The 27854-nt window shown below is 37.0% G+C and overlaps 1 protein-coding gene across 2 annotated transcripts; it reads left to right on the forward strand.

The window, feature by feature from the left end:
• Positions 1-871: 871 nt before the first annotated feature.
• Positions 872-27854, forward strand: LOC107796518 (protein SABRE-like). Of its 2 annotated transcripts, XM_016619304.2 has the most exons (23): positions 872-1316; positions 2966-3077; positions 4779-5054; positions 6661-6920; positions 9810-10023; positions 12673-12843; positions 12940-13017; positions 14186-14437; positions 15051-17141; positions 18166-20083; positions 20472-20572; positions 21264-21620; positions 21726-21844; positions 22042-22291; positions 22924-23148; positions 24164-24303; positions 25134-25206; positions 25393-25494; positions 25602-25730; positions 25935-26273; positions 26359-26526; positions 26731-27103; positions 27316-27854. In XM_016619304.2, the coding sequence occupies exons 1-23, from the start codon at positions 1246-1248 to the stop codon at positions 27414-27416; spliced, it is 7920 nt and encodes a 2639-aa protein (XP_016474790.2). In that variant the 5' UTR covers positions 872-1245; the 3' UTR covers positions 27417-27854. The 2 variants fall into 2 exon arrangements, with proteins under 2 accessions (XP_016474790.2, XP_016474797.2); XM_016619311.2 differs by lacking the exons at positions 872-1316; positions 2966-3077; positions 4779-5054; positions 6661-6920 and having other exon boundaries at positions 9874-10023; positions 12678-12843.

Below are 27854 nucleotides of genomic sequence, written 5' to 3' on the forward strand. Positions count from 1 at the left end.
GCCACCATGGTAAGAGGTGATTCTTTGATTGGCACCAGGAATTAAAATTGGGAAATTTGGTTTCCAAAGATATTCTCGTCGAACTAAAGAAAGAAGACCAGGAGTGATTAAACTTGGGCAACATTAAACACCCTTTTTTGGTATATTCTCTTTTAGTATTATGTTTGACATTTCTTATAAGTTGATATTTTTCAAGGAGGTAACTTCTCAAGTGAAATTATTAAATTTTATTTTACAATATGTTTGACATTTCTAAGTTGATATCTTAATAGAGGTAACTTCTCAAGTAAAATGATTAATGGAACAATTGTTTATAGTAATGTAGAAAGTTGGAAGAATGAAGTTTCCGCCGAGCTTGTTAACAAATCTGGCAAGAAAAATAAAGAAAAATTAACCCAAATAGTCGTCCACCCAACAACTTAAACTAATAATACCCGGTGAATGTATAATATATGCATAATTTATGTATTATATATGTATAGTTGTGTATAATCAATGTATAATCTATGTATATAGCTAAAAAAAAAAATAATGAATGTGGGCGGCTATTTGTGTAAAGATCCCAAAAATAAATTTCCCCGAAACATACAAATTTAAACAGAAAAAGTATGTGTTTACAATTTAGAACTGTAACTCTGCAGGAATAAAATAGAGTTGGACTAAGCATTTTACAAACCTGAGTTTAAAAAAATGGCTCCAAAAATGCATGAGTTTAAAAAAGAAAAAAATTATTTAATTTTTTAAAAAATGTCTCGTGTTTCAAAATTCAATGAAAATGTATGTATATATAACTTAAATCCATGAAATTAAGTGGGGCAAGTTGTAAATTGAGGCAAGTTTAAACGGGTTCTTATGTTAAGCCAAGTGAACCGAACAGGCGTCTCTCTGTTTTACGCACTCTCTCTCTCTCTCTCTCGTATGCTCTTTGATTTAGCAAATATGGCGGATCGAACACAGTTCATTTTACGTCCCTCTCCTACAATCACTCCCTTCCCACTGCTTGACCATTTCCTATTTCCCTTTTCTTTCCTCTTCTCTGTCACTTTCTCCTCCACAATTCACGTATTCTTCTTCACTACTCCCCACCATAGGGAACTAGAAATTCCTTAGTTTTTTTTTCTCTTCACATGAAGAAGGTGTGCAGAAAATTAGTGTATAGGGATTGATTTATTTTTTAGCTTCGAAAAATGGTTTATCACTGAGACAATATATCAATAGGATCGGCGCATTCTTTTGCCAACCGCCATGGCTGCTTCTCTGGCGAAGTATATGTTGGGTTTCTTTGTTGTTTCGGCAATACTATGGAGTATAATCAAGTAAGTCAATTGCAGTTCAAGTATTTATCAATTGTTACTATATCATGTGAATAATGAATACTTCGCTCTCGCTTACATTTCTATGGCAACTATTAATTGTTCTAAACTCCTAATTCTATGACACTCTTTCAATTTTGGGACATTCTCAGATTATTTATCTATCAAACTAATTTTTCAATCATTACCACACTCAGTATTCCATTTTATGTGACACTCCCCCAAAATGGTTTTTCTTTGACTAGGATTTTCATATATTCTTAAGATATACTCTTTATGTTACGATTTATCTGATGTAATTTGACGCCACGAAGTTTAAGAAACAAAGGGAGACTTTTGAAACTTGTGATTTTAAACATGGTATAATATTTATGTGGTTGTAAAAGCTTTACAATTAGAGTAAAATGAGAGTTTAAAGTTAAATCGTTTCCAATATATAAATGTAATTCTTTTTTGGAACGGATTAATAAGTAAATAGCGTCACACAAATTGGAAAAAAGAGGAATTACTTTTTAGTAAATAGTGTCACATAAATTGGAAAGGAGAGAATATTTTTTATTAATAACTAGAGATCTCTTCCGAGTTAGCAACCCAGTAGTATGGGCCGGCTCTCTATCTTGCTCTCACTTAGTTGTTAGGTGAACTGTGCGGCCTATACTTTTGTGTATATAAGTAGGAAGTATTATACTTGTAGTCATAAGTTTAGCTATGTTTGCTATTTCTCTGGTAAATGAGGTTCATGGTACAATAGCTTCCCTGTTTGAGTTGTCAATGAGGCTTCTGTTTCTTCTGTACTTCTGACTGATGTTATGGATTAATATAAGCTGCTAACTTCTGTGCGCCCTATGTACACATCCCGCCTTGTGTCTTTATCACTGAATCAAAGACTTAAGGGGAGAAAACTGCAAAATATATTTCAAATATAAAACTATATAACTTATTGTACTCTCAATAGTTCAAACTATGCTAATTTAAATTGTTTTTGTATAATGAAGGAACTAATGTCCGTATTAAGATGGAAAATTGAATGGATTGACCCTAATACTGCGAAATCGTATTCTTTTTGAAAAAAAAAAGTATTATAATGTCATGTAAAATGGATGGAGGGAGAATTATTCATTATTAGTTGAACTTTAGCGGTTGTGCTAATGCTTTCTCGAATAAAATTAGACACTAGTGCATGTAGCAGATAAGAAAGATTTTCAATCCATTCACAATTCTCTTCTCTATATTGATTTGATAGAGTGGTTCTGTAGAATGTAATGCTTAACTTAATTGGATTAGACTCATGTTTTAGTGATATGCTTGTTTTAGTGATATGCTTGTCCTCACTGCTTCTATTTGGTGCAAAATATTAATTGTAAGTTTATTGTAGGTCATATGTAACATTGAGTCTTACTAGTGATGAGAAAGTGTTGGTGCAGAAAAGTTTCCATTTTTCTTATTGTCAGCATTAAGCAGTCTAGTTCTATTGAGCTTAACGATTTTAAAAAAGTTTAGTTCTATCTAGAGAAATTTGTTAGCTAAAACATTTGTGCGTCTCGTTTGGTCAATCTTGAAACCATGAGCAATTGTTTTTTCTTCTATATCCTTTTCCTTTCTCATTCGTTGAATTATTATTAGTGCGTGCTCACTATGTATTTCTTGCTCAGATTTGGTTCCGGGTTGTTTAAATGGATTTTAAGCCGGGTCATGAAAGCCTCCGTTTCATTCCGTGTGGGAGGATGTAATTGCTTGAGAGATGTGGCGGTGAAGTTCAACAAGGTAGTCTTTTTTTTAATAACTTTTTTCTATTTCAGTTTGATCTATAGCTTTAAGGGAGTGATATGAACTTTCTTTGATGCTGTCTTTGTTTCATAGAACAGTTTTTAAATAGACTAAATTTACTACTTTTTGCTTTTTTTCCTGTCATTTTTTTGGCTGACTATGTTTGAATTTCTGCATACGTTTTCCAACTATGTACTGCTTTGTATCAACCTTTACAGTTGATGTACTACTTAAGTAGTTGGTTAGAAAATAAGTAATAGGAAGTTTATTTGTTAGTCTTGACACTTGGCTTTTACAATATACAAGATTATTAGTGATTTTACTTTTCATCTTAGGTTAATGTCCTGATTAAGACTACTATAGGATTTGTAAACATATCTAATATTACTTTAGGACTTAAGGCTTTAGTTTCTTGTGATCCAAATTGACTGTAACGGTATGATTCTTGGAGTAAATGTGACTCCTATAGAGCTTCTCCTTCCTGTACCTTGTTTGTCTTGTTAAGATCTAAAATGTGACTCTTATTCTTTCAGATTATGTTAAAGCTTTACTTCTTGTCCTAGTGTTAGAAATTTTACTTTCTTTTCCCTGGAAAAGCATTTTCTCTTTGCAAGCCAAGTGTATTGGTAGAGGTACAGGAGACAACTCAACTTATGTGGTATTAGGCTAATACATTATAATATAGTTGTGAAGATCTTGATTGAAACAGTGTTGTTATCCACCATGTTTCCAAACTGGCACATGTTCACTTGGTGCCTACTCCTCCTTGGCAAAGCATGCCAAAAATCATGTAGCTAATTTAGAGGTGGAACTTTCTTTGATCTAGCTCGAGTTGAATCATGAAAGGTTGTGGGCAAAACCTTCTCATTTGGAAAAACCATTAGTATTGGTTATTTCCAGTGCCTTCGAAGATGTCATTGAAAATTGTCTTAAGCTATAGAGAACTGTTTTCTATAATGGTGATATTACGTTTGTCCTTATTCTGTGTGTTTCATTGTCTCAAGTACTATCCATTGCTTAGAGTGCTGTGCACTTTCACTAGCTTTGGCCATGGCAGCAAGCTTTTTGGTTTTAGATCAACTAAAAAAGCGGAAGAACACTTTGGCCTTCTTGGCATCAGATCTTTTGGGTTCCAGGATATGAACTGACTAGAACAGAGTCCTTGTTATCAAGCATTACCTTTTATTCAACAAAATTTGGTATCTAAATCTAAAAAATTACTCTTGCCATTTTTGTGTGTGAGGTCCAGAATGGAAATTAATGTCGTGGTAATATATGTTATTCGTCTTTTATCTTTGATCGCTTTTTGGTGCACTCATTTAGCCCCTACTTGTATAGAAGATTGGACGTTTTTTGTAGAGAATCATGTTCTGATGTAAATTCTCTACGTCTTTGGTATACTTCGTGTATACGGGAGTTCTCTCCCTTTTGATTAATACAATTTACCTTATCAAAAAAAATGCTTAGATTTTGTTTTTTCAAATTTCATGTGATGATGGTCTGAAGTGCACAATGATTTAGCTTGGTCCTCCACTTAAGGGAATTCTTAAGTTGCTGTAACTAACTGTTCTGCCCTTGATTTGAAAGTTTGTGATTGTTTACTTGACAAAGCAACAATTCCCTGCAAGATGTTCTATTTATGCTGGGTCATGAACTACTTTAATCTTTGTTCTCATCACTAGAACTGATAATTTTCAGGGTGCTGTTGAGAGCATATTCATCAGTGAAATCAGACTCAGTATACGACAGTCCTTGGTTAAGCTCGGGGCTGGGTTGATCTCGAGAGATCCAAAACTACAGCTGTCAATATGCGGTTTAAAAGTTGTAATGAGGGCTTCAAGTAAAAGCTCAAAGAAAACAAGCTCAAAGAGAACAAGATCTCGTAAATCTCGGAAATTAGGTAGAGGGAAGTGGATGGTTGTAGCTAATATAGCCAGGTTTTTGTCAGTTTCTATGACTGAGACGGTTGTTAAGGTAAGCCTGGTTCCAATTATTACACTTGATCTTTTGGGTGTTTATGATTATTGTTTGACTTGCCAGTTCTTCCATCGTACCGATGCACCAGACTCTCTGACGGATGTTGCTTTCTTTATCTTTTTTGTCAAGTTTTTTTACTGTTTGTAATTGTGCATGCTGAAGATTTTTGTTACAAAAACATATTTGAATAATCTTTTGATTCACTGAGATTCTTACTTTATGTGTGAGCTGAAATAACTAAACAAGGAATTTAATTGTTTTTGCTTGTACAGTGCACTACTTCCGAGTTTGTTCAACTTATACATAGAAGGATTTGAATTGTAGGTTAATGCTTACAAGAAACCAGTTGAAGTATACCTTGGTGATCAAGGTTCAAATCCTAATGGGGACAAAAAGTATGTGATTTTTTCCCATCTGCCTAAGCCTTGGTGGGTAGAATTACCCGGTACCTGTGCTGGTAGGAGGTAGCAGGTACCCAGTGGAATAGCCGAGTGTGCGAAAGATGGCCCGGGCAGCATCATTATTTAAAAAAACAAAGGAAATTAGAAGTATATGATTGACTGATGGGAACATATTAATTTTTGTGTTAACTGATTTTGCAATAAATGCGAAACTAGAGATCCTACTAAAATTAATCAGAATAAAGGAATCTGCATCTTAATAGATAATATTTAAGCATTTGTACAAATTCCATTGTAACATGCTCTTTGGGGACGTAGCCAGACCAGATTTAGAAGGGCAGCATTATAAGACTTTGGGCACTTTTTGGGGTTATAGTGGGACGATATGAAGTGAAGGTAAATGTTCAGACGGTGTACATTGAGAAAAGCTGGCAGGGAAGTAGCTTTAAGAGTGCAGGCAAGAACAAAAGGGAACAAACAAAGAACAAGAAATGGAGCCAAAAAAGCTTGGAGTTGGTGTGAACGACATGGTTAGTATATCAAGAAAGTAAAATGACGAAAACCTCAATGAGTGGAGTGTTATTTTTTGAAGGGGTTAATGAGTTGTAATCACTACTCTGAGGTATTTGGGGGGATAGATATTTTTGAGGTTTGGATATTCTATTTTTATTGGTATACTCTGGTGTGCTTAGGTTCCCCTTTGAGTGCTTTTAATTTAGTTATCTTACCTATCAAAAGATAAAACGTGTTCTTATATTTCTTTTTTAAAGTTATATATGGGAAACTGGAAAAAATATTATAGACTCTTCTTATACTTTTGGATACAGATCATTAAGAACTAAGAAGCACTACCAAGAGGAGAATAATTAGGAGTACTCCATTAGTTAGTGGTATTGGGGAATATCATTAAAGCGTTATGTGGATGGAAATTCATTACCCATAAAGTAATGGAATTGTACAAAATTAGTTTCTGTCCTGCAATGACCTATAGCCATAGTGTAGTATGTTAATGCAATGATCGCTAGATAAAGTTGTTCTTAATAGGACATCCATTTTGTTCCAAAGTATGTTCCTAATATGTTCGTAAACACATGTTATTTTTTTCCTTTGTGATGCTTATGTTCTTGTTTATTTAGGTAGCTTTTTTTCCCCTCATGTATCATGTTTCTTATGCATGTTAATTGTCTCTTTAAATTTTGTAGACACCAAAAGCTGGTTTGGAAGTTAAAGAAATGACACTTGATATATCTAAAGATAGTGGATCAGAGCCAGCCTTGTATGTCAAGTTGCACGTTACTTCTATTCTTGTTCACGTATGTGAATCACAAGTCAGTTCTGGTCAATCATCAATGCACAGCGGATCTTTTCCTGCCAACCGTGCAATACTAACCATGGCGGAAAGGACCTCTGCCCCTTTCGGTTGTGAGGAAGTTTCTCTCTTGTGTGAGTTTGGCCATGATAGGTATACCTTTTTCAATTGTTTCATTTTAAAGAAAAGTTCATTATGTAGTTTAATTTATTCAGTAACTGACAATTTATGGGACCTCTCCTCTGGTCATTCAAATCCTAGTTAATTCTCTTGTAGCCCATACATTGTAATATACTTGCTGGTTGTTGTTAGATAGTTATGTGTGAATATGTCCTAATCTCATATGTAGTAAAAGTAGAATATGTCCTAGTCCCATAAGTAATAGGAGTAGAATCTGTTATATATAGGGATCACTGTATCATTGTTAATAAATAGATTTTTCTCTCGTGTATTCCCACATGGTATCATAGCTTCAGTGATAAAATTATCGTTGTGCGTCATTCTAGCGACATCCGGGAAGAAAGATCTCATCGTCGTGCAATTTTCCGGCAACTTTGTCTTGTTCCCAGGGTTCATCACTGCTACAGTGGTACTGTGCATATACCAGTACCACCATCAGATCTGAAACCCTTGTGCGACCAAACTCCAGAAATTCCAGTCCCATCGGAACAAAAAAGTCCGTCATCGTGCATCTTTCCGGTTGACGAATCAAGATTGATTTGCGTTATCTTTTCATCGGTAAGTGTTGTGTGAAAACCAACACTACCATATTGTTCGGAAAAGTCAGGCGACAAAACCCTAGTCAATCGCTCCGGCAGAAAGTCCCTTACACGCCTCCACGCACCGCCAAAACTAGGGTTCCTGCGAGCTACAGTAATTTTTCCTGTGCATGAACCATTTCGGCCACTTTTTGACAAAACTTCTTCAGGACAACTTACTCGTCCAATGATTCGGAGCCTACCCATATAAATTGCATCAAATTCTGACAACTTTGATTTTTTCCGGCGTGAACAGTAATTTCCGGAAATTTTTCTGTTTTCTGGTGGTGTTTTAGAACCTATTTTGTAGTGTGGAATTAGGCTTAGTCTCACTATTTTCAAATTTTTCCGGCAACTGTTCGGCCAACTTTTGTTTATCAGCAACCACCTGGTTTTGTTGCTCAGGGGGAGTCTAGTGGCCTTGTATGTCGAATGATCAGCTTGCAGATATTTTCACCAAGTCCCTCATTGGTCCTCATATTAGTTACATATGTAACAACCTCGGTACATATGATTTGTATGCACCGGCTTGAGGGAGAGTGTTAGATAGTTATGTGTAAATAGTCTTAGTCCTATATGTAGTAGGAGTAGAATATGTATTATATATAGAAGTAGGAGTTATGTATTATATATAGGGATCATTGTATCATTGTTAATAAATAGATTTTTCTCCGGTGCATTCTGATAGTTGTGTTAGATCAGAATCTAAGCTTTCGGAGTGCCGTTACTGTCCATGCCATTATTTTCTTCCTACAACTTTTTAACAGCTTGGGCCGTCTTATTACCTTTGATGTTTTAAACACGGGAACCTTTTCTAAGATAATCAGTTGGCTCAACTACTACATTTTCTTGCTTTTTTCTTTTCTTTGGAAATTTTAAAGGTTATAACTTATAAGCTTAATATGTGCACCAAATTGGTTTAGTTTTCTTTGGAAGTTGAAGCCCTCAAGCATCTCATACAGCTAAATTTCCAAAAGATGGAAAATAATTCTCCTCCACAACAGCATAAGATACCTTATATTAACTAAGTAATTGTATCCCCCAATATGCTGTACAAAAGTAACACAAATATCTAAACTAGAGCTTTCTTTAATTTCTCATAAAGCAAGTCATTTTGTCCAATCAAACCTTCAAAAAGTTGTTCTTATGTAAAGAACGAGTAGTCCCAGCTTATACATTAAGAAAACAGCTATTTGATATGCAATATATGTTGAGGTGATAGTTTAACAGCTCCCTTTCCTTATCTAACTACAATAAGATTTTGAGATAAAGAGCATGTTGAGCTTACACAGGTTGAGCAGAAGGAACTTTCTTAGATCATGTCATCTTGTTTGATGGAAAACATGGATATGTCAAAAGGGGCTGATTGAGCAAAACTATAAAAGTTCTTTGATAAATCGTGAGGTACAGAGACGAATTTCATTGAGGAGAAGAGAACTTGCTGTTTATAAAGATGTAGCACCTATATTTATATAGGAAAAGGATACGTTGAAAAACCCCACTCATAGGAAAACTAGGATGGTAGCTTGTCAATCAAGAAATAAAACAGAAGGCAGTAAGATAGAAGTTCCACAACTTTTTGGAATTGGATTGATAGTAGATATCTGAAATAAAACAAAAACACAATTGTGTGGATGTAAATATTTGAGTTAGAGTTGCTTGGTGCTCTATAACAATAGCACTTGCCTGGTGCTGTTATTGTGAATAAAATAACCTTACTTCATCGTAAACTGGTTTGAGCTAGAGCTGCTATATCACTGAACAGTGAACATGAAAATGTCACCGTGAACAATATTTCACCTTTTAACTTAAATATGTCCTGCGTGAAGGGGACAAGTATTTCTTGCCTTTGCTAGTTGAAAAGTTTACCGGCTATTTAAACAGCAACCGGCTTTCTGTTTTATGCTATTCGAAACAACAATATTTTGTGGCATTAAAAAGAGCAACTTAATTAGCTCTTCTCGATTCTCATTTCTAGATGAGACGGGAAGTATATCATCCAACAGACCCTGTTTGCTACTATTCTTTGCTTTATACCGTAGGCATGTGCTTGATACAAAAATCATTGCTTATTGTGGATAACAGTGTTGCCCTTACCTACCCCTCACCCCCCCCCCCCCCAAAAAAAAAAAAAAGAGAAAGGAAACAAAAATACTAGATCCTTTCAGTTGTGACTTATTCAAATGCGTTCATGTAATCTGATCTTAGTGAAAGCAATTTTTCATCTTTTAGTCTGATGTTGACTGTGCCTCATTACTTTTCGTTGTTGTTTCTTTTCATATAGGGAAGCAGGAGTGGTTGTTAGGAATGTGGATATCAGAAATGGTGAAATTTCAGTTAATCTGAATGAGGAGCTGCTTCTTAAAAAGAAAAGTGTGGATACTTCACATGTAGCTATAAAGCCGATTAATGAATCTGGCACTACTGAAAAAACAGAGAAAAAACCAGCAGCTTTTGCTGTTATGAGAGAAAAATATGCCTCTATGTTTCCAGAAAAGGTCAGCTATTTCCTTATTCTCATCTTTTCTAATGTGCTTGACTATATATATTTATCCTCCTTGATGCTTTGGTAACTATGCTAAAGCGCCGAATAATCAAAGATGAAGCGTACAGTTTGTGCTCTGCTTGCTTAGTTTAGAGCTTAAGCGCATCTTAAGCAAGTCTTATATTGCATTGCATGCCAGTGGAAAAAGAGATAGAGCTGTACCCTAATCCATCAAATCTTAATGCAATTGTGAAGGAGAAATAGAGTTCCCAGTGAAGGAGAGAGCCTTATCATTTGAAGCCATGGAAGAAGCTGCAAATGAAATTCTTTGCTGTTACTAATATGTCGGAGAAGAAACATATACAAGAACGAAGACATATTGCATATGGGACTGGCCTACAGGGCGATCACTTTAAATCAAAGGTAAGATGGGTCAGACAGTTGAAGGCGGGTCCAGAAAATTATGACAAGTCCAATGTAAAAGAAAGATGCACTCAAAGGTTAAATGGGGACTAGGAACAATGGAGAGACGAAGCCAATATACAACCATTAGTGCAACAGTTAGTGAATTATTGGTTAAGTTTGGGAGTTTGAGAACAGAACGCCTGAAATTTTAGGGGCCATCCAGTATGAAGTTGAGTAAGCAGGCCTTCGACTGTACCATGGTGAGTGAGAGACCTGCTAGGAAACGCCCAGGACTTCAGATTGTTCCTTATAACCAAAGATTTCACTTAAAAAGTACAAACCCAAGTTCACTTAAAAAAACCACAAATCGATACAGACAATAAACATAAACCGAGACTAAGTGTAACAACATAATCAGCCTCTGACCAACCAAAACCCAAACCAAGACCAAAAGCTTAACTGAACCTAAAAATATGCCATCAAAAGTTGAATGATCTTCCATGATAGGTTATAGAGAATACTGAAGGAATGACTAGTGAAGTGAACAAGCGAAGCAAAAGGGGGGAGGATCAGTGTGTGAGGGAAGACCAATGCACAACTGATGACATTTCCAACCAATTGTGGCCTCCACACCCAAAAATAATACTATACTTCACCCAAATGGCTACCCTTTTCTGATGAAGGAAGGAGATGGAAATTTAATAAGGTGGGACGGATAGAGGTAGAAGGAGGAATGGGAGAACTGTATAATTGAGCTGAAACTCAATATCTTCAAAATACAAACAATTGACAATTTTACTGCTACCTTGCGGCTTGGATGGTGATTTAAGGGGGAATGACATTCAGTTGGGATATGCAGTTTACGAGGAAGTACGAGTTGGTCAGTCATGATGAGATGGATGATTAATGGGAGCATTTCAGAAAGTTAGGATGTAGAAGAGGGAAAGAAGAAGGCATTGAAGATGTCTGCAGGCGGGTCAGATAACATGCATCTTAGTTGGTTCCGCCACCACTAGATAACATATAGATTCTCTGTGGGTGGAGATAAGGGTTTCAACATGGATGGGAAAGAATTATTGGGATTTCAGTAATTGTAGGGATGTCATGCTTTTTATTAAGGAAAAAGAGTGACATCCCTAAAATTTCTAGGGTGTGTCATTCTAGGGGTTCAAAAGGAGGGCACTTTATTTTTATATTGTCTAGCATTGAATAGAAATGCAAGTAGCTAGGAGGACAAGAGCAGGTTAAGGAATTCTTGGATTTTATCAACTATTAGAAAAAACTTAAAACTGAGAAGTAGAAGAGTTTAATGTTGAAGAGTACAATCTGCCTAGTGTGAAGAAAATGGCATTTGGGTCAAACTATGCTAGCAAAAATCTCACTCGTGGTCACATGTACCTGTATGTGAGATGAACATAGAAAAGGAGTGTTCATATAGAGATCATGTGTTTCATTGCATGCACAACAGCATGGAAAGCAATTTACTGTAAGGCAAGGTTCTTAATTGATGGTATGTGCAGTCGATTACCACTAGGAAGAAACAGCAATAAAAACAGACTGGAAAATTAAGGTTCAATAGCACGGAGATGATGCTGTTGAACATTGTTCTTACTTCTTCCGGACAATCACAAGAAATACTAGACTAGACTACATAAATTGTAAATGTAATTTATCAGTTAGTAGGGCCCAATTTACAATAGTGTTCTTTAAATACCCATTATGTGTGAAACATGCTCCAATTAATTGGATTCGGCACATTCAGTTAAACCCTGAATAGCAAGAATATTGACTGAAAATCTTATGTGCATTTGCTATGCAGTTGAAAATTAACTCCTTTCTAGACTAGTTCTTCCTCGTGTAGTTTTAGAAGAACTGGTCTGCTAGGTCTGTAACCTCTCTTTAACTTTTTGGGCGAGAAGTCCTATGTGAGGCACTTTAAGCTTACTTATTTTCCCATCACTTGAAGAAATTTCATTATTGTTCACAGTTGAAACATTAAATGGAAATCATGATCTGAGTGCAGTTGGCACAGTAGATATCAGGTAAAAGAGGTGCAGTTAGGGTAACAGCTTTTGTCAAGCAGTTGAAATAGGAGTGACAGGTGGATTAGGCATCATCTCGTGCAATGCTTGGTAAAAAACACATGATCGACATATACTGCGTGGACTGGGATACCCAATACTTGTTATGTAATAGCACACATATAGGTAGTGGTGCTTGCATTTGATTGATATACTTACTGTATTTTGTTTGATAGCTTAGCTTCACTTTACCCAAAGTGGATGTGAAGTTTGTGCACCGGGTAGAGGGTTTTATGGTTGAGAATAGCATTATGGGCATCCACCTAAAAGGCTCAAAAACTCAATCTATTGAAGATGTTGGAGAAAGCACGCAACTTCATGTTCAGTTGGAGATCAGTGAAATTCATGTATGTTCGCATGGTCAATTCCTTTAAACTCCTCTTTACTATAAAATTTCTATTGCCAAGTATTTATCTTAAGATTGATTTTTTACTATGCTGTAGCTACTTAAAGATGCCGGCACATCAATTGTCGAGATATCAAAACTTGAAACCATTGCTTCAGTTTATATTCCACTTGAGGTAAAATGCTGCCTGCTTTTAGCTGCACCAATTTTCTTAGCTTTCTTATTTTTGGCAAACTGCTGTACATTTAGCATTGTATCACGTTGTAGAGTTACTTCTTTCACTGTTGAGAAGGCAAACTCGGACATACTATATTCACCTCAGTGAAGTTCTCTAAATTGATACCGTAATTAAGATGAATAGATTTTTCCTTCCCCAACATACCATGCTTGAATTGCCCATCTTTTTAGTTTAGTTGGATCTACCAATTCAGTGCATGATATTATGTATTTTTGTTCAATTTCATTTAACAGGAAAAATGAATATTTCTTTTGTGTAATGGAAATATAAAAACTTGTATATGTGAAATTTAAGAGAATTAGTTTTAAATATAGAATGTGCTATAAGTGCTCAAATTATGGTTTAATATGAGATGAAATGGAGAAGGTGGGTGCAGACTTCATTTATGTGCGAAATGGGTAAGGATGCAACAACAACAACAACAACAACAACAACAACCCAGTAGAATCCCACTAGTGAGGTCTGGGGAGGGTAGAGTGTACGCAGACCTTACCCCTACCCCGAAGGGATAGAGAGGCTATTTCTGGGAGACGGGTAAGGATGATGGAAGCAAAATTTGGAAAATGTTGTCGGCTATACACGATTGTATGCCTATAATTTATATACCAATTGAGACCATTACACATGAATGTTTTACCAATTCCATGGTTATTGCGGGGTAATAGCAGCGTAGGAATTTAAGAGAGGCTTTCTTAGTGGCTAACTGCCAAAGCGTAATTCTTGTATGTAGTCGAGTTGTCTAGGTGGCACTGCTGCAATGTAGGCATTGGTTAGGGTCTCTCTTTTCCTCAATATTCCTGGTTTTAGTTACTATTCATGCTTTCTATTTTCTTTATCAGGAATTGAAAGGTTTGCATGATTTTGCATGTTACTCCTGTAACAGATGTTGTGCTTGTTAAGGATTCACCTCAATATGCTCGCTCCTCTACCAGCATCATTTATAAGGATGAATATAAGTTGAACTAATGTTCTATCCATGACATGTTCCCCTTTTGCTGTATATCATCTTTTTCATGCTTCCCCTTTGGCATTCATTATTTTTGTATGTCTTAATTATGTCAATTCTTCTCCTGCAATTTGATCATACATAATATTTTACTTTCAGCCATCTTCACCTATCAGATCTGAAATTGGTGTTAAGCTTGGAGGTACGCGGTGCAACCTCATAATTACAAGATTAAATCCTTGGATGCGCCTTCATGCTTCAAAGAAAAAGAAGATGGTACTCCGAGAAGAAAGTTCTACTCGTGAAAAACCAAAGTCATCTGATCATAAAGCCATTATGTGGACCGCCACTATTTCGGCCCCTGAAATGACCATAATGGTCTATGATCTGAATGGCTTGCCATTGTGTCATGTAAGACTTCTGATATCCTGTGGACATCTTTGACTCTTGTTTGAGATGTTGTCCCTTACATGAAATTCTTCTCTTATTCCTTCTCAAATCTTTGGTGTCTTTACTTCGCACAAACATTTAGTGATCCAAGCTCACAAAAAAAAATGTGTTTGGTTTTTGCATGATTTTACTTAAGCTATTTGTTGTTTTAGACAGAATACAATGCTTAAATATCTGAGTATAGATCTGCTTAAACTCTATGGATTAAGATGGTAGTTTGGCTTCAACATAGTAAAGCTATTGGTCTTGATCCTATAATTTGCATCTCTCAGCTACAAGGGACTCACGGAGTTGGTGACCTTTTGCTTGAACTGATTTCTTTGCCTTTTCCATGTAATCAAGGACATTCTGCGTTCTAGACATTTAGTTTCTCCTGCCAATGAGTTTCCCTTTCTATTCGAAGTAGTCAAAAAATGTTACATCAATATTAGCATGGATAACTAGGTTGTCAGCTGGTGTCTGTAGAATACTTTTGTAGTAGAAACGTTATTTCATCCTCCTGTTTAAATATGATGCATCTACTTCGTTATCAAAGAAATATGATGCATCGTCCTTTGTCATCTGTATATTGCAGGCTTGTTCTCAGTCTTTACATGTCTTTTCCAATAATACATCAAGTGCAGGCGCAGTAATGCAAACGGAAATTGTTGAATTCAATCTAAACATGTCTGACGAGCATCAAGAATGCATGAAGGACCTGTTTGGGGTTGAAAAAAACATTAGTTCACTAATTCATATAGCAAAAGTCAGTCTTGATATGGGCAGGAAAGATTTGGATTCACTTGAAGAGGGACTTAACTGTAAAAAAGTTCTCTCTGTTGATGTTCCTGGCATGGGTATATACTTGACCTATAGGCGCCTCGCATCCCTGATATCAGCAGCTTTCTCTTTCAAACGTTTCCTGAAGAGTTTCTCTGTCTCTGGTAAGAAACCAAACACCCAGGGAACGAAATCATCCAAGCCATCAGGAAAAGGGATTCAAGAAATAAAATTTAATCTACAACAGTGCTCTTTAAATATAATTGGAGAGGTGGGCTTGGAAAATGCTGTTGTTCCTGACCCGAAACGGGTCAATTATGGATCTCAGGGTGGTCGTATTGTGATTAGTGTTTCAGCTGATGGTACCCCCCGCACTGCAAATATAATATCTACAGCTTCAGATAAATTAGAAAAAGTGAAGTACTCTGTGTCCCTTGATATTTTCCACCTAAAATTCTGTATGAACAAGGAGAAACAATCGACACAAGTGGAGCTTGAAAGAGCCAAATCTATTTTTCAAGAACATTTAGAAGACAGAAACCTTGGCACTAAAGTTACATTGCTTGATATGCAGAATACAAAGTTTGTGAAACGATCTGGTGGCCTTAAAGAGATTGCGACGTGCTCTCTCTTTAGTGCCAGAGATATATCAGTTAGATGGGAGCCTGATGCGCATATAGCATTGTTTGAGCTGGGCCTGCAATTGAAGTTGCTCATGCACAATCAGAAGCTTCAAGAACCTGCTAAAGAAGGAGATCTTAAAAATAATGAGCAGGGCAAAGAGACCTCCAAAGAATCACTACAGCTGGAGAAACAACACAAGAAAAGAGAATCAGTTTTTGCTCTTGATGTGGAAGTGCTTAATATATCTGCTGAAGTTGGAGATGGCGTTGAGACAGCTGTTCAGGTGCAGTCGATCTTTTCAGAAAATGCTCGGATAGGTATGCTTCTTGAAGGGATCATGCTCAACTTCAACAATGCAAGACTATTTAGAAGCAGTAGGATGCAAATATCTCGTATTCCCAACCCCTCTAGCAGCGCACCAAATGAAAAAACTGAGAATGGCACAACATGGGATTGGGTAATTCAAGCCCTTGATGTTCATATATGCATGCCATACAGGTTGCAATTGCGTGCAATAGATGATTCTGTTGAGGAAATGATTCGAGCTTTAAAGCTCGTAACTGCTGCAAAGACTAAACTTATGTTTCCCAATAAGGAAGAGAAACCGGAAGCTAAAAAGACTAGTTCAACAAAAATTGGTCGAGTCAGATTCTGCATAAAGAAGCTCACAGCTGATATTGAAGAAGAACCAATACAGGGATGGCTTGAGGAACATTATCAGCTATGGAAGAACGGGGCCTGTGAATCAGCGGTCAGATTAAACTTTCTTGATGAACTTATTTCCAAAGGCGGAAAATGTGAAGGTTCCGCTGAAGGAAATGATCCTCTTGATGATGGCAAGATCAATATTAATGGAGAAGAGATTGATGTAGAGGATACTTCAGCCATTCAGAAACTGCGGGAGGAGATCTACAAGCAGTCATTCAGGTCATATTACCAGGCATGCAAAAAGCTTGTTCTGGCAGAAGGCTCTGGGGCCTGTAATGAAGGATTTCAAGCGGGCTTCAAGCTTAGCACTGCAAGAACTTCTCTTTTTTCAATTTCTGCTACCGAATTAGATGTAAGCTTGACAAAAATTGAAGGAGGTGATGCAGGGATGATAGAGCTTCTGCAAAAGCTTGATCCAGTATGTCGTGCACATAGCATCCCATTTTCACGATTATATGGTAGTAACATCAATTTGCGTACAGGTTCTCTTGTTGTTCGGATAAGAAACTACACATCTCCGCTTCTTGCTGCTAATTCAGGCCGATGTGAAGGCCGTCTTGTAATGGCTCAGCAGGTACAATCTTTAGTTCTTTGTTTTTTTCATCCTCCTCAAACCCCCAAACCCCGATGGCTTTTACTGAATATGTATGGTCATGAGAAGGCAATAACTTTTCCTGCATTTTCTGTCTGCTTGATTTTGTTTCTGGATATCCTGCAATACTTGTATGTGCTTCATTTTCTCTGTATGATGTGAAAATGAAATTGCTGCTTCTCATAATGTAGAGAGTAGGAGATTCTCCATCTAATAGTTTTCAATTATTCCTCCCAAATTTATTGCAATTTGCTATTATTTGGTCATTCTAATACATTGAAGAGACTAGACATAATTTGAACTTTGCCTATCAAAGCACCATTTTTACTTGCCTTAATACTGGAAATATTAGCAGGACCCATACTATTTGAAAACTTAATCATGACGGATGAATATGGTTGCCCAGTCAATTCATCATGAAATAGCTATCAGCTTTGATATTAGTACTACAATGTTACGCTATAAGGAACAAATCAAAACATTATTTTCATAATAGTGCAGTCTTTAGTGTTGCCTTTGTCATGTCAAACTTCACTTTCTATTGTTTAACTGTTAAGGCAACACGAACAAGTACTACTGCTTCTATTTTTACTCTGTGGGTAAGTTTACTTAATGCTCAACAAACTCCTGATTTGTGCGTATATATAACTCTTGCTGCCAAGTTCCATCAGTATGCTGAAGTTGACAAGACTACTAAATTCGACTGTATCAATCTGATGATATCCGAATGCAAAGATTTTATAAGCTGTTACTAAAATTCTACTAGGTGAAATAATTTCGGTGAGATAATAATACCATTTAAATTTATGTTTATCTTTGCACCTTGGGATTGGATAATCCTAAAGCAGAAGATGTTAGACGTCTAACTTTTCCTTTTTTTCTTGAGAAGTTTATTTATCAGCGTTTTTGAAAAGGTTTACTCATGAGTTACCTTTTGAATGTATGGAAATCTTTTAATGTACCCACTGGCATTTTGGTGAACCTTTTTCGTCCATATTAACTGCAGGCAACACCTTTTCAGCCCCAAATGCAGCAAAATGTGTTCATTGGGAGATGGAGGAAGGTCCGTTTGCTTCGATCAGTCACTGGGACAACTCCACCAATGAAAACATATTTGGATTTGCCCTTACACTTTCAGAAAGCAGAAATTTCGTATGGAGTTGGTTTTGAACCTGCATTGACTGATCTCAGCTATGCTTTCACTGTGGCCCTTCGTAGGGCCAATTTGAGCATCAGAAATCCAAATCCGGATCCTCCTCCACCTAAAAAGGAAAAGAGCTTGCCATGGTGGGATGAAATGAGACACTACATTCATGGGAGCTCCACCTTATATTTCGATGAGTCTCAAGTCAATATTCTTTCCAGTACAGATCCTTATGAAAAGTCCAACAAGCTTCAGATAGCATCTGGGTATATGGAGATCCAGCAGGCAGATGGTCGTATTTTTGCTTTTGCGAAGGACTTCAAGATTCTATTAAGCAGTTTGGATAGCTTGTCGAGGAACACTGACTTAAAACATCCAACTGGCTTTTCCTGCACTTTCCTAGAAGCCCCGGCCTTTAGTGTTGAAGTGTTCATGGAATGGGATTGTGATTCTGGAAATCCTCTAAACCATTATTTATTTGCTCTTCCAAATGAAGGTGTGCCTCGTGAAAAAGTTTATGATCCCTTTAGATCAACTTTTCTGTCCCTACGGTGGAATCTTTTGCTTAGGCCCTCTCTTCCCTTCCATGATAATCAGTCAGAGGTACCCTCTGCGGATAATCAGGGTCTCTCGAGCACTGCTGCCTTTGGTGCTCAAAAGAAAGATACCGGGGCAGTCAATTCACCAACAATACAGGTTGGTCCTCATGATTTGGCATGGCTAATCAAATTTTGGAACTTAAACTACATTCCTCCTCAGAAGTTGCGGACCTTTTCAAGATGGCCCCGTTTTGGAGTTCCAAGAATTCCTAGATCTGGCAATCTGTCATTGGACAGAGTAATGACTGAATTTATGTTTAGAATTGATTCAACACCAACATGTATAAAGCATATGCCTTTATATGATGATGACCCGGCTAAGGGGCTGGCATTTACAATGACAAAGTTAAAATTTGAAATTTATTTAGGCCGGGGTAAGCAAAAGTACACATTTGAGAGTGTACGAGACCCTCTTGAACTTGTGTACCAAGGTATTGACCTTCACATTCCAAAGGCATTTATCAGTAGAGATGATAGCATTAGTGTTGCAAAAGTAGTTCAAAAGGCTAGAAAAGAATCACAAACTGCAGTTTTGGATATGTCTGCTAATGATAAACCTGGCAGTATGAGTGGCAGCATGGACAGACATCAAGATGACGGTTTTCTTTTATCATCCGAGTACTTCACGATCAGAAAACAATCCCCAAAGGCTGACCCAGAAAGGTTATTGGCATGGCAAGAAGCTGGTAGAAGAAATATTGAGACGACATGCGTTAAGTCTGAAGTTGATAATGAGAGTGAAAGTGAGGACAGGACAAGATCTGACCCAAGTGACGATGATGGATACAATGTAGTGATAGCAGATAATTGTCAACGTATCTTTGTCTATGGTCTTAAGATTTTGTGGACACTTGAAATAAGAGATGCTGTTCGGTCCTGGGTAGCTGGATTATCTAAAGCCTTTGAACCTTCAAAACCATCTCCCTCTAGGCAATATGCACAACGAAAGCTGCTGGAGGAAAGTAAGGTAATTAATAGTATTGAATCACATGAAGATGATAACCAGAAGTCTCCTCCCAGTCAAGATGCAGGGCCGTCAAGGAGTCAAGATGCAGGGCCATCAAGGAGTCAAGATGATAACAATAAGTCTCCTCTGGAACAAGCAGGGCCACCAAAATCACAATTAGAACCACCGACATCAAATGCAGTTAAAGCAGACACTCCTCAGTCGAGTTCTACTGGTAAGCTCTAACTGAAACTTGAAATTTTTATCATACTTTGGACATAGAATGCGTATTCTTCTCTGAGGCATAGGGATGCTTAACACCACAATTGTTTCAAGTGTCTACCTATAAAGTTAGGCTATGCATTTCACTTATTTTACAGTGACTAGTAGGGACAACTTTTTCCAGTAAGTGTAGGTATTAGGTTTATCCAGTTTACTTGCTGGCATATTTTGACAATCAGTTGCACCAACTGGAGATAGCTGCATGTGCATGTGATCAATATGAACATTTACATACTCTTTGAGATGTGCATGAGAATCTTTTGCTGGACTTCTCACTGTTTGAACTCCTTACTGCTAAATGCTTATTGTTGTGTTTTGTCCTTTTTTCTCTTTATTACCAGAAAAGCTTGGTGTTGCTGAAGACTCTGAGGGGGAGGGGACTCGCCATTTTATGGTGAATGTCATTGAACCACAATTCAACCTTCACTCGGAGGATGCCAATGTAAGTTAATAAAGAGTCATTCTTGGATCAATTGTTAATTCTAGCGAGGTCATAATTTCCTAGTTTCTTTTTATCATTATTCATAGTTAATTATTAATATTTTTTTATTTTCTTTCTATCTCGCTTGATCATTCGCTGGATGTAATATAGCTGGAGAGAGAGGAAACGCAATCAAGTAACTGATATCTTTTTATGAAATTAGCTTTGTTTATACCCTTGTTTCTCATACTAATTCTCTTAAAACCGAAAGGTGTGCATTGAGGTGCTTAACCTGTCATGATGGCGGGTGAAACATCCTGATCACTTTGTGCTCTATGCAGCTCAACTTAACTGTAAATTATTAACAGCTTCTACCTACATGAATTTGTGCTTCTTCATTCAGCTTTAGTTTTATTTTATGATAATTTTCTTCATTCGGCTTTATTCAAGTGCTTCCAAATTCCAAGTGTGATTCACTTTATAGCATTGAGTGCTAGAAGACCCTTAGAAATTGCTTTACTCTTATAAGAGTATCAATGTATTGTTACAAACTTGTGATGTTCAATTGAGTGTTGTGATGTAAGCATTGTAAGGGAAATTTGTAATCCAACATACAATGACAAGAAAGGGGAAATATTATGTATGTGTAATCTATAGCAATGCTTTGAATTTTCATCTATGCTAATGCTACAGAACTCTCCCTCCTTGACAGGGTAGATTTCTGTTAGCTGCTGTGAGTGGCCGTGTTTTGGCTCGTTCATTCCATTCAGTTATTTCCATTGGCTATGAAGTGATTGAGCAAGCTCTTGGTGGAGGAGGTGTCCAAATTCCCGAGTCTCAACCACAAATGACGTGGAATCGCATGGAGTTGTCTGTGATGTTAGAACAGGTACAGGCACATGTCGCCCCAACTGATGTAGATCCAGGGGCTGGAGTGCAGTGGCTTCCTAAAATTCGGAGAAGCTCACCTAAAGTTAAGCGCACCGGAGCATTACTTGAAAGAGTGTTTATGCCTTGTGATATGTATTTCCGCTACACTAGACATAAAGGCGGAACAACACAGTTGAAGGTATTCCTTGTTTCTGAATCTGTGACAACCTGTTGACATTGTTTCATAGGATCACAAGTGTACTATCTTTTGTTTGATTCTCAACTATGATAATGTTTTATCCAGGTGAAACCCTTGAAGGAGCTTTCATTCAATTCACATAACATAACAGCAGCAATGACGTCTCGTCAATTTCAAGTTATGTTAGATGTGTTGACCAATCTTCTCCTTGCTCGGGCTCCAAAGTACAGACACCTATTAAAATTTTTTGTCATTAATCTTAACATCTTATTGTTTTTAATTTGTTTTTGTGGAAGTGAATGCATCTATCTCATATTGTTCCTTTGAACCCTTTAATATACTTGGATGTTAGATCAGTTGCTTCTCAATCCTCATTTTTTTGTTGAGCTCTCAACTAAATTATATTGGGATGCTAATTCAGGCCTCGAAAAGTTAGTTTCTCATATTCAGAAGGTGATGATGAAGATGATGAAGAAGAGGCTGATGAAGTCGTTCCTGATGGAGTGGAAGAGGTAGAATTAGCAAGAGTGGAGCTTGAGCGTGAAGAACGAGTCCAGAAGTTGATCCAGGAAGATATTAGGAAATTATCTCTTTCTACTGATGTTTCCGCGGACATGGGCCCCGTAAAGGAAGGTGATCTCTGGATTATTAGTGGTGGAAGGTCCATATTGGTAAGACAGGAATTCTCTGAAGCACTTTAACTTTATGAATGTGGTACAAGTCCCGTACCTTTTTTATTGTGAAATAACAGTGTTGTCAAATGCGAAAAGCATATTAAAGTGCCCAAGGTCTGTTGGGGCCTTAAACGAAAGGCGAACTAAAGAGTGAACTTCTGTAATGAAAGGTGCAGTGAGGAAAAAGATAAAACATATCTATGTAATGCAAAAAAAAAAGTAACTATAAAGACAAATAACAATTACTCTCTCTGTTTTAATTTATATGACACTTCCCTTATTCGTCTATTCCAAAAAAAATTGACGCATTTCTATATTTGGAATATTTAACGTTAAACTATCCATTTTACCTGTTTTACCCTTAATGAGAAGTTTTTGCAGCCAATTTGTGTTAATCCTATTAACAACTGGCTGGCTGGCTTTAAACTCATTTTTTCCGAACTGTGCCCCATTATGAAACCTAGCAACTACTTTCTGAGGAATTTACCCTAGTTCTGACGATTTGCGTGTTTGGCCCCTCGTCTCTTCCACAAATTTCTGATAGATTCATTTGACGTTGTACAGATTCTATTATAATTATAATTAGGAGGTGTATTAAAGTGAATGCCTGTTATGTTGACTGTCCACAGGTGCAAAAACTGAAGAAAGAGCTGGTAAATGCTAAAAAATCTAGAAAAGTTGCATCTGCGTCTCTGAGAATGGCTTTACAGAAGGCTGCACAGCTACGGTTGATGGAGAAAGAAAAAAACAAAAGTCCTTCTTGTGCTATGCGCATCTCTTTGCAAATTAATAAAGTGGTTTGGAGTATGCTTGTGGATGGTAAATCATTTGCTGAAGCTGAAATAAATGACATGGTGAGTCTATATAATTTCATCATGTTTGGTTGTCTTTGCTTGGCTGAAATTCCCGCGGAGGTTCTCTATTGAAGTAACACTAGTTAAAAAATATGCATATCCTTCGTCAGTAGCTTTTATGTCAGACTAGTCAGCTGATAGGAAATACTGACATCCTTCAACAAAATGAGTTACAATTTCTAGGAACTGTTGGCTTGGAGGTCTGAATTTGTTTTCACTTAACTAATTCTTTGTGTGTATTAGTTTGGGGACCACCTTTGTGCTTCCATCCAAAAACCAGAAGATAGTCAAATAGTCTAAACTGTACCATCGTTTTACAGCAAACTAGCACCTAAATCTTTTGATTATTCTAGGAGTTAGAAATTTCTCAAATCAGGTAATGTGTTGGTAAACACTTGATGGGTTTTGCACTCTCAATTATGCTAGGTTGAGTGTTCTAATATGAAAAGTGGCACTTTTCTGCAAAATGAGAATACCTCCTTTCCTCCTAATGAACGGCAAATATTGAAAAACTACATACCAATCCACAATATGGAGATGCAAAATTTCTGGAAAGGAAAACCTTCCATTTCTATTGTTAATCTAAATAAATCATTTCTTGTTCATGTGAGAGTCTTCATCTAACGCCTCTGATTTACTGCTAGAAAATGATCGAATCGTTTTTGGCTGGTCTAGTCAATGTTTAGCTGGACATATTACACTATTTTACCTAGAAAAAACTGCATTAGAAATGAGGTTCAAGTTAGCAAAGTTCAGACCAGGAAACTTACATTTGAACAGTAAAGTACCGGCTAAGAAGATCAGGGCGTAGGCTAGACTATTCTCTTGCTATTTCTTTAGGGAGGCAACTCTCTTGATTTAGTAATGCGTTTGACGAGGAAAAAGTGATTACTTGTTTTCCTCAGCTACTTTGGAATCTTAAATCCTGATATTTTTAGTTATCGGAACTGAATGTAGCTTCTTTCACATGGAATCACTTGAATCAAAATATTTTATTTTCCATTTCTCAATGCAGATATATGATTTTGACCGGGATTACAAAGATATTGGAATTGCTAAGTTCACAATAAAGTACTTTGTTGTGAGGAACTGTCTGCCCAACGCCAAGTCGGATATGCTTTTATCAGCATGGAATCCTCCTCCAGAATGGGGAAAGTAATGCCGGCTACTTCCTATTATTCTTCTGTTCTACTTCTTGCATTATTAGTCATGCATATTTAATGCATCTTGTTTGTGCTTTTCTCCTTTTGCCGATTGGCGCCATGATGGAGTCTTTTACTTTGCAAACTTGAATTTCCTCATCCCAAAAATGCAGTATCATCTGGGATTATGTGATGGCTGATGGATATTAGTGCCTGTCTTTGCATTTGTAACCATAAATTCCTGAACAATTACCTCATTCTCCACTTATAATTAGAAGAACCAACTCCTTATAACAATGATGAAGAGAATGAGGCATGATGATCCCCTGATCTGGTATGCTTGAAGCGAGAAATAATCAGCTATTGACTAACTCAGAACGACATAGCTGTCCGGTTAAACTAATACTTCCATTTCTTCCTTTTTGGTCAATACCCGATCTTTTATTTAGAATAAACAGAAAAATAAATGTTCACATGATACATATATGCTACTCCCTTATCTATTTCGCATTAACCATTTTATTATGTTAAAATTTCTGTTGTTTTCTGGAGTGATGTGTTAAACAATTTGTTTGACAAATCATGCTTTGGCATACCTACTGAAAACCATTAAGAGAGAATTGCTTAAAATTCTTTTTTTTTTGTGGACACTTGGAAGAAAACACCATCAGACATACCCCTATTGAAAACGGCAAAAGAAAAGCATCATCAGATGAAAATTAAAAAATCTGTTAACGAAAATACTGAAACCTTACCTTGCAATGTTCTTCGGAAGCTTAATATCTTTGTTTTTTTTGTTCCATTGCATTGTGATCATACTATTTTTACTTGTAATTGCTTCAGAAAAGTTATGGTTCGGGTAGATGCTAAACAGGGAGCTCCGAAAGATGGAAACTCTACCATTGAACTGTTGCAGGTAATAGTATTGCTTTTTTTTTAATAAGTTAAGTTTTCACAAAGTCAGGAACTTACAGTTATCTCATTGAATTATTCATTAAATCTTCACACTAGGACATTTGTAAGAGATCAACCCTTTTTCACCCTTTTGGCTTCTTTTATGATAATTCCTCTTATAACCTGTTTAGATTTCTCCTTTGTGTAGGTGGAGATTTATCCCTTAAAGATACATCTGACTGAGTCAATGTACAGAATGATGTGGGCGTATTTTTTCCCAGAGGATGAACAAGACTCCCAGAGGCGGCAGGTCTGTCTCAAGTCCCATTTATCAGTTCTACGGTGCAATGAGTTTAAGCAACATGATGCTTTAACCATGTGACAAGATAATGTTGATAACATTTCTTTTGTTTGTAGGAAGTATGGAAAGTTTCAACAACTGCTGGTGCCAAACGTGCAAAGAAAGGCTCAGTGCAGGAAGCACCAGCTTCAAGTAGCCATTTAACTAAAGACTCTCAGTCTTCCTCTTATGGTGATTTATCCCTAGTGAGTCTCTGATCCCTTCAGTTGGTTGTTGGTTACTTATTCATCTAGCTAACCAATGAAAGCAGACGAGGAGTGAACTGTGGTTCGCACGTCCTCTTTCTTTAATTTTATTTTACAGACTCGGATAAATTCTTCGGTATAGTTCCTTGATCTTTAATCATATCTTTTTTACCAAATGAGTTTTGTATGCCTGAATATGTGCAGGCATCAAAGGTGCAGAACCAAAAAGCTAATGTTACTGCTGTGACCCCTAAGCTAAGACGAACATCCTCCTTTGATAGAAACTGGGAAGAAAATGTAGCTGAATCTGTTGCTAATGAACTTGTACTGCAAATGCACTCATCAAGTGTTTCTTCTTCAAAAAGTGGGCCCCTCGCAAGTATTGAGCAGCCAGATGAAGCTAACAGAAGCAAATCCAAAGAATCAAAATTAGTTAAATCTGGTCGTTCCTCTCATGAAGAGAAAAAGGTGGGGAAGACACATGATGAGAAAAAATCTAGGCCCCGAAGAATGAGAGAGTTCCACAATATCAAGATTAGTCAAGTCAGTCAATTTTGTGTTATTATGTGTATGTTTTTTAAATTTGTTAGTTCCATAACTAATTCATTCTTATTTATGCATGGGTTAGGTTGAGTTACAAATTACATATGAAGGATCAAGATTTGCTGTGGGTGATATGAGATTGCTGATGGATACATTCCATCGCGTTGAATTTACTGGAACCTGGCAGAGATTATTCTCACGAGTTAAGAAGCATATCATCTGGGGAGTCCTTAAATCAGTAACAGGAATGCAGGTTATAATTCCTGGAAATTCTTTTAAGTTTTCATAGCCTAATTATTGGCCATATTAAATCAACGATTTCAGTTTCTGGTTCGTGTTAGCTGCATTACAACCACCCTTCTCTTTCACTTTCTCCGTGATAAATATCTCCAGACTGTTAGATTACTTTAGGGGGTTCTTGAAGCTTCATGGTGTATGTCTATTAATTTTAATGCAGGGCAAGAAGTTCAAAGCAAACAACCAAAAGGAAGCCAGTGCTGCTGGTGTTGCCGATATTGATCTTAATCTCAGTGATAGTGATGGTGGTTCAGCTGAAAAATCTGAGCAGAACCTGCTATCCTGGCCTAAGCGTCCCACTGATGGCGCAGGTGATGGGTTTGTCACCTCAGTAAAAGGCCTTTTTAATTCCCAGCGCAAAAAGGCCAAGGCTTTCGTGCTTCGGACAATGAGGGGTGAAGAAGATGACTTACACGGTGACTGGAGTGAAGGTGAGGCGGAATTCTCTCCCTTTGCCAGACAATTAACCATAACAAAGGCCAAGAAGCTGATTAGACGGCATACAAAGAAGTTCCGTCCCAGAGGGGCAAAAGGTTGGTGGATCCCTGACATTATCTCCTGATTTCTTTTTCTTTGTGTTGTTTCTCTTTTGTGCATATTGGCCTTATGTCTTTCATGAGTAGAATCTAATGTCAAATTCTATGCCCTCTGCTACAACTAGAGTGGCTTAGGGGTCCTTCAGTTTTTCAGCTATACCATTACTGAGTATCAATGACTGTTATGCTGACCCAACATTTCTTTCCAGGTTTATCTTCTCAACAAGAATCACTTCCTTCATCACCAAGAGAAAACGCCCCATCTGAAAGTGATTCTTCAAGTGAAACATCGCCTTACGAGCATGAGTAGCAGAGCCTGATAACAGTAAAAGCATATGCTTTTAGGATCTAAAATGGACTCTGCCAATAGCAGCAATTCCATTTGAATAGGTCTTTGTAGCTCTCCTACTTAGACTGTGTGAGATGCCTACTTGTTCAAAAATGAAGAACAAGGTAAGAGCTGTGCACACTGATGGAAAAAAGTCCACTATCTGTTTAACATATCACTGCCTTTTAGAGCTCTTGAGATATCTTGGAAATAGAATTGAGGTGATTCCTGAGTTATGGGATTTTTTTAGCTTCTTGGCACTATGTATTTATTCTTTCACCTATGTTGAATGGACTTCTGGATTTGTAATAGTCAAAAATTTTGTAATCATGTCTCATCTTTAGCAAGAAGCCTAAGGCTCATCACTGCCAGTACTCATACATTAGACTAAATTATAAAGTTCCGTTTGCTAAATTTGGT

Source organism: Nicotiana tabacum, chromosome 15, assembly GCF_000715075.1.
Source record: "Nicotiana tabacum cultivar K326 chromosome 15, ASM71507v2, whole genome shotgun sequence".
NCBI lineage: Eukaryota > Viridiplantae > Streptophyta > Magnoliopsida > Solanales > Solanaceae > Nicotiana > Nicotiana tabacum.